Here is a 7,946-nt window from a genome sequence, read left to right on the forward strand (position 1 = left end):
CCCAGCACTTTGGGAGGCCAAGGCGGGCGGATCACTTGAGGTCAGGAGTTTAAGACCAGCCTGGCCAACATAGTGAAACCCTGTCTCTACTAAAAATACAAAAAAAAAAAAAAAAAAAATTAGCCGAGTGTGGTGGCAGGTGCCTGTAGTTCCAGCCTCTCAGGAAACTGAGACAGGAGAATTGCTTGAACCCAGGAGGCGGAGGTTGCAGTGAGCCAAGATCACGCCACTGTACTCCAGCCTGGGCAACGGTGAGACTGTCTCAAATAAAATAAAATAAAATAGCATAACATAACATAACATAAAATAAAATAAATAAAATAAATAAAACTACCTTTGACTTCAGCAAGTACGATTATCCCACATTACCATGCAGACATTTGATCTCTAAAAACTGGTATCAAATGATTTCTCCAGGGACTACCATGGTTTTTCTCTCCTAGTTTTCAGTATGTACACAGGTCTATGGTATGGGCCTTTAATCCCCAGTATTTCTTTTTTTGTTGTTCTTGTTTGGGTTTGTTTCTTGTTTTTCGGTTTTTTTGAGACAGGGTCTCACTCTGTCACCCAGGCTGGAGTGCAGTGGCATGATCATGGCTCACTGTAGCCTTGACCTCCTATGCTCAAGTGATCCTCCCGCCTCAGCCTCCCAAGTAGCTGGGACCACAGGCATGTGCCACCATGCCCTGCTAATTTTCGTAGAGACAGGGTCCTTCTTGTTGCCCAGGCTTATCTTACATTCCTGAGCTCAAGTGATCCTCCCACCTCTACCTCCCAAATTGCTGGGATTTCAGGTGTGAGCCACCAAGCTGGGCTTAATCCCCAAAATTTCTGATGAGTCTACTCCTTATTTTGGGATTACCTTAGGCCCAACCACTAACAGAGGCCTGTCCTGCACTGTGTGCATCCCCTAGATTTGGAGACGGCTATATCGTCACAATGAAGATCAAATCCCCGAAGGACGACCTGCTTCCTGACCTGAACCCTGTGGAGCAGTTCTTCCAGGGGAACTTCCCAGGCAGTGTGCAGAGGGAGAGGCACTACAACATGCTCCAGTTCCAGGTCTCCTCCTCCTCCCTGGCGAGGATCTTCCAGCTCCTCCTATCCCACAAGGACAGCCTGCTCATCGAGGAGTACTCAGTCACACAGACCACACTGGACCAGGCAAGTTGGCCCTGGGGCACCGAGAGCTGAGCAAAGACTGGTCCAGAACACCCAGTGTGGGTTGGAATTGCCATAAGAGGGAGGCATAACATTCCCGATTTTTAACAAACTCTTGCCCTCTGTTTATTGGGGTAAAAGCTGATATATCAGAAATTGTTTTCTAACAATATTTTTTAGTCATCAGGAAACTTCATTGATTCTTTTTTTTACATTTTCCTTCCCTGTGATGCTATGGTGTGTTATTTCATTCTTGCTTGTTTGTGGTGGTGGTTTTTCCTTCAAATCAGCTTTATTGATGTGTAATTAACATACGATGAAACACAGGTTCTTTGGGAGGCCAAGGCAGGAGGATCACTTGAGCCCAGGAGTTTAAGACAGGCCCATGCAACAAAGTGAGACTTTGTCTCTACAGAAAAAAAAAAAAAAAAAAATCAGAAAATTAGCCAGGCGTGGTGGGGCATGCCTGTGGTCCCATCTACATGGGAGGTTGAGGAAGGAAGATTGCTGGAGCCCAGGAGGTCAAGGCTGCAATGAGCTGTGTTCATACCACTGCACTCTAGTCTGGGTGACAGAGCAAGCCCCTGTCTCAAAAAAGCAAAACAAAACAAAAACACCTATTTTAAATGTACAGTTTAGTGAGTTTTGATAAACGTGCATTCCATGTGTGGTTTTTAAAGATGTAATCACATTTTTTATTGCGGTAAAATATAATAACATAAAATTGACCATGTCAACCATGTGTAAGTGCACAGTGCAGTGGTACTAAGTACATTTACATTGTTGTGCAACCGTTACCACCATCCCCGATAGAACTCTTTCATCTTGCTTCAGTGAAAATCTGTGCCCATTAAACACTAACTCACCACTTACTGCCCCCCTCGCCCTTGGCAACTACTGTTCTACTTTCTGTCTCTAAGGCTCTGACTACTATAGATACCTCATATAAGCGGAATCATACAGTGTTTGTCCTTTTGTGTCTGGCTTATTATGCGAGGACTTAGCATAATGTCCTCAAGGTTCATCCGTGTTGTATCATGTGCCAGAATTTCCTTCCTTTTTCAGGCCGAATAATATTCCTTTGTACGTATATGTGCTACATTTTGTTCATCCATCTATTCATTCATTGATTGATAGACATTTGGGTTGTTTCTGGGTTTTGTGTTTTTATATATGTTTGTTTTAAAATAAACATCTTTAGAGACAGTTCAGTAAAGCAGTGGAAACAGAAGTCTCCATTTAACCCCTGAGGATCTGGCTCACCTGCACCTTCTCATCAGCATTAAGCAGAGGGAGACACGAGCAGGAGCCACCTGCACACTCAATGAGGAGCTGAACAGGGATCAATTACCTTTTTTTTTAGTTATTAGGATGCTGCTAGCTGAGAATCTGCCTTGCCTTGATTACCCCAATGTCTGGTGCCCAAGTCCCTTGAGTCCTCCAGCAGGAACTCCTGTGGCATCACTCAGGAGTCTAGTCTAAGAAGCTAGCTCTGACCAGGGCAGTGGTGGCCAGGCTTCTGTGAGTGGGCCAGCCTCCCCCGGGTAGGACACAAGCCATACCAGCAGGGCTGTATGTGAACTGTGGAAAATAGAGAGCAAAGTGGGTAGGTGGGTGTAGGGTGCTGTTTTCCTGGAAATATCTACCTAATCTCGCTCTTCTCTTACCTCCAGGTGTTTGTAAATTTTGCTAAACAGCAGACTGAAATTCATGACCTCCCTCTGCACCCTCGAGCTGCTGGAGCCAGTCGACAAGGCCAGGTACCCCTGCTGCTTATGCAGTCCACAGCTTGAGGCAGCTCCTCGGCTCAGAGCCCAGCTGGTTCATTGGGCTTGAGTTGCTCCAAGGCTCAGATATGCCTCCTACAGAGAGCCCCACCCATACCATGGTCCCTACCAAGTCCCCACCACATCCTCATCACATCCTTGCTAAGTCCCTGCCACTGTGTGTTCTGTGCTGAAGAACTTTTCATTCAGTAGTTGTAGGGGTTCCTATTGTAATCAGGAAACCATCTGGATAGCATGGGAGAGCATTTCTGAAAAGAACTTTCCCATGTTTTTGCTTACAGCAAAAAAGCTTGGATTTGGGGAATAAGGAGCAGAGAAGGTAATAGAGAATATTAGAATGTTTTGGGTGCTTGACATCTATGTCTGGACATGTGTTTGAGTTTCAAGGGAAGGGACTTAACTGGCACATCATTTCAGTGTCAGACACATTTGGTTAGATCAAGGAATAGCATCTGTTGTAGGAAGAGGGCTCTTTATTCTTTATAAAAATTACAAGAAGATGGAGAAAGAAGCAATAGGAGGTATGTCTCCTGGCTTGTGATAACTCTTGGAATAGGTGCTTGTAGGTTCCTGCCCTGGCACAGTGCCCCATGTAAGGAGCACACCACCCAAGAAGGAGAGAGCTAGAGCAAGTACTGGAGGAGGCACCAGCATCCCAATGCCTTGGCTTAAGCCTGGGATTGTAGAGGGATGAATTAGCCACTTTCTTCTGACTTACCTGGAGAGTAAATCAAATCAAATCAAGAAGCAAGGATATGCAAAAACCTTATTTCCCCATAAAGTTTTTATTCTGCCCAGTTTCTGGATTGCAAGAAAAACCAAATACAGCTAATGATTGAAACACTGCTGTCTAAAGCAGTGCTTGTGATGAATTTTTTCCCTTCCTCTTGACCAGCAGAGACCTAATGGCTACTTGGCAAAACTGGCTTTGTCTTCCCACCCCTTACCTGCCAGAGGGCCCAGAAATGCCTAAGTAAAGGCTCCTTTAGTTACAGAAAGTTTGCTTTTACTGAGATCTTCCAGCCACTGATTCCCATTTATAGATCTGGTGATTGCTGTTGACATCAGTTGAAAATTATTTTTAAAAACCACTTGCAGTTGCAAATCCTTTTTATAACTCTGTAACTCAGAATATAGAATTGGGTAGCAAAATTGTTTCCCAGAATTACCAATGGTCTCCCCACCCCTGCCTGGCATGTTCCCTCTTAAAGGACTAATCCCACCACATCACCTCTGGGCCAGGCAGAACATCAGGGGTGCTGATGTTCTATGATCTACAGCAGTTAATTCCAAACTTTTATCCCTTATTGGATGAGATCATTTTTCTATTGTGTTTTTTACATTTTTATTCACAAAGATTAGAAAACCTGCAACACACTTATTGGCATATTTTTCTGATAATTTTCATCCAAAACCTAATTCTGACTTTACAACATACTATCTTTACAAAGGTTTGCAAAAATTCTTTCATATAGCATTGTATATGTCTGTCATGAAATAATAGTAAGTATATTATTGTTTACATTATACCACTTCAAAATAATTTCCTTTAAAGTATTCTTCAAACAAGAAAAAGGCAATTTCTCTCAAGAAGTTTTAGAGAGAATTTACAACTTGCTCCTAAGCAAATGTGAGAACTTCAGGAGGTTCATCTGGCCATTGGCATTACAACTCCAAATTGTGAGCCAGGACCACACAGATATTTCTCTAGAAATCAGCGTTTGCTTACCAAGAACATTTTTACTCTCCAAAGGACTCCATCCTGGAAAACATGTTTTGGGATAAGGTCTTATGCAATCTTATACTCTGTTATTAAAACCAGTGCGGGTCAAGGTGTTAATAGATTAAGTAGTGACAGATGATCAGACAACTTAGAAACATCCTAAATAGGTTAATAATTATGTGACCATCGCATGTGCATTCCCAAATTAGGAACAACTCAGATCAATTTCTAATCCTTATTCTTACACTGTTCCAGTTCCCCCATATAACTCATATCTTTGTGTTAGTTTCAGAAGTTTCTGAAGTACCCTCAGCCTTGATGGGGATCCTCGCACCACCTCAAATCCTGTTCTCAGCCCTAAGAACTGTGTTAGTCATCCTCTTAAGAGGATGTGTGATTTTAAATCAGATAATGGGATAAACCACATTTCGTCTAGACTGGTCAGGCCTTTGTCCAGTCCCCTCCTCGCCCACACTACCCCAGCCCCACAGCGGGCATTGGTTCAGGAATTCAACCCACACTTTATAACTGGAGACAGTATCTCTCCAGTTAAAAAGGTCACCTTGGTGTCCGCTTCTCAAGGAACATGGACATCTTTATTAATCAAAGCCCAAGCTTTGATCTGGAGCCTAATATCCTGCACTCCAGCTCTCATCTCTCCCCTCCCCTAGTCATACTTTCATGCTTCCCAGGGCCACCCCTACAGGAAGTGGTCAAGGGAATTCTATACCTCAGGGCTGACCTAAATTAGGATTTCTTGGCTTTTAAGATAATGGTAACTTTCTTAAGCTAAAAAAGCCCCAAAAGACCCTGTAAGAGCCCTTGGAAACAGCACCATGGGTGTAGCTTCCCCCCAGGATGTAAGCATGTATGCACACATCTCGTATGTGTGTCTTTGTAACAAATGCCTGGATCTTAGAACCAGGGAGACCTGATTCATAGATTTCATAGAGAAGGAGAGAAAGATGGCCCATAACCTGGGTGATCTGACAGAATCACAGTGCCCTCAGCTGAGTGCCCTTCAGAAATTGATTGACAACTGTTTAGCTTTTGAAATCTAAAAGTAGTACAGCATCTCAGAAAACCAAGATGACACGAGTCCATGTGATCTCCTTCCACAGGACTGATCTTTCACACCACTCGTTCCTGCAGCCAGAAAGGAACTCTGGGCAGCTGGAGGCGCAGGAGCCTGTGCCCATATGGTCATCCAAATGGACTGGCCAGCGTAAATGACCCCACTGCAGCAGAAAACAAACACACGAGGAGCGTGCAGCGAATTCAGAAAGAGGTCTTTCAGAAGGAAACCGAAACTGACTTGCTCACCTGGAACACCTGATGGTGAAACCAAACAAATACAAAATCCTTCTCCAGACCCCAGAACTAGAAACCCCGGGCCATCCCACTAGCAGCTTTGGCCTCCATATTGCTCTCATTTCAAGCATATCTGCTTTTCTTTATGTTTGTCTGTGTGTCTGCGTTGTGTGTGATTTTCATGGAAAAATAAAATGCAAATGCATTCATCACAAACTATCCTAATTCACAGTCTCCCTGGTGTGCCCCACCTAGTATAGTTTTAGACATTCTTTAGGTGGGTGCATAGCTCCTTGTCAGTCCCATGCACTTCTGTGAGTGTTACTGCCTCAGGACTGCTCATTCTGGCAAGATTCTGCAACACTAGGTTGGAAGTGAATGGACTAGTCTTAATGTTCCATGTCAAGTCTTTGTAGAGTTTGAAGAAAACACCCAACTAGTAATGCCTGTAAACATTATCCATTGTCAGCTGGGTATTACTGACTTTAAGTTTCATGTCTGTTTGCCCAGCTTATTTGAGTGTTTACCTCACAAGTGTAATTAGGACAGGAGACAAAGAGGCATGGACAGGCGAGAGTTGGTCCTTGGTTGGACGTGAGACCCAACAGGACTTTGTAACCATTTGAAGAGGTCAGGACCTCATTCTCATGCTGCTGTGCCTTTTCTGCAGTGCTACCATGTGCATCTTCTGCAGTGGTGTTAGAAGGGAATGAAGGCCGGGCGCAGTAGCTCACGCCTGTAATCCCAGCACTTTGGGAGCCTGAGGTGGGCAGATCACAAGATCAGAAGATCGAGACCATCCTGACTAACACAGTGAGACCCCATGTCTACTAAAACTATGAAAAATTAGCTGAGCATGGTGGCACATGCCTGTAGTCCCAGCTAGTCGGGAGGCTGAGGCAGGAGAATCGCTTGAACCCAGGAGGCAGAGGTTGCAGTCAGCCGAGATTGTGCCACTGCACTCCAGCCTGGGCGACAGAGCAAGACTCCATCTAAAAATAAATAAATAAATAAAAAGGAATGAAGATGGACATCTAGTTCACATAAATGCTCACCAAGATTCAGAAAATAATCATTTTAAACCAAACATTTCCAGAGACTGTGGATGAGGAGAACAAGTGGGTTTCCTTGTCAGGGCAGTCTCCCCTCCATGACCTAGAGATGGGCTTCGTCGTAAACATGCTTTCATTATACTGAGGATAGACTCCGGAGTCGGGGTGAGGGAAGAGGAAAAGGGGAGAGATGCTGAGGCCCAGGAACTGTTGCTGAGAAGAGGATGAGGAAGAAAGTGAGCACAAGGTGCTAAAATTTTTGTTTCAGCAAGAAGTGTCTTGTGCTTGTTTAGAGGCTGACAGAGGGCAAGGGCTACACAACTTTAAGTCCTGCACACCTCCTGGCTTGCCACTTTGCACCTTCTAGATGCTAGGCAAACAACTGCCCATAGAGACTATAAAACTACTTTGGTAACCCCGCAGCCTCATCTGGTGTTGACTTTTTCTTTTAACTTACCAAGGATCAAAACTGTAAGACCATTTTAGCTAGGGCTAGGATAGAGGTTGGGAAAGCCCAGCACACTGCTTGCATCACACTGCTGCACCCTGGCTGGTTTCATAATTTAAATTAGCAACTGCAATATCACAGGAAAGAAGACTACACTCTTCGGGGCTGCTTAGGAAAAGAAAAGAAAAAAAAGACTACGTAGGGGAGGTGGTTTAGCAGCCATTCTGTTTGGCTGTGAGGGTTTCAGAAAGGCATCATGAACTGGGAAGAGTCAATGCAGGTAAAATCTGCACACCCCCTTAAGGAAAAATCTCAGTTTACCTTTTGTCTCCACTACACCTGAGGGCTGTGTCTTTTCATCCTGTTTTTTTCCAGCTCCTGGCACACAGAAAATGTTCAACTAATACCCACCAAACTGAAAACCCAGCAAACTATGAAAACTCAGCAAGAAAAATAGACAGAAA

General features: G+C 44.1%; 1 protein-coding gene across 1 annotated transcript in view; it reads left to right on the forward strand.

Annotated features, from left to right (window-relative positions):
• ABCA4 (ATP binding cassette subfamily A member 4) overlaps positions 1 to 6,244 on the forward strand; it is a 128,400-nt gene extending 122,156 nt beyond the window's left edge. Inside the window, exons 48-50 of the mRNA XM_034931458.3 lie at positions 915 to 1,164; positions 2,835 to 2,921; positions 5,793 to 6,244. Coding sequence (XP_034787349.3) covers positions 915 to 1,164; positions 2,835 to 2,921; positions 5,793 to 5,798 — 343 coding nt within the window. The 3' untranslated portion in view covers positions 5,799 to 6,244. The remainder of the gene's footprint in view (positions 1 to 914; positions 1,165 to 2,834; positions 2,922 to 5,792) is intronic.
• The last annotated feature ends 1,702 nt before the right edge of the window (positions 6,245 to 7,946 follow it).

This window comes from Pan paniscus, chromosome 1, assembly GCF_029289425.2.
Source record: "Pan paniscus chromosome 1, NHGRI_mPanPan1-v2.0_pri, whole genome shotgun sequence".
In the NCBI taxonomy this organism is placed as follows: Eukaryota; Metazoa; Chordata; class Mammalia; order Primates; family Hominidae; genus Pan; species Pan paniscus.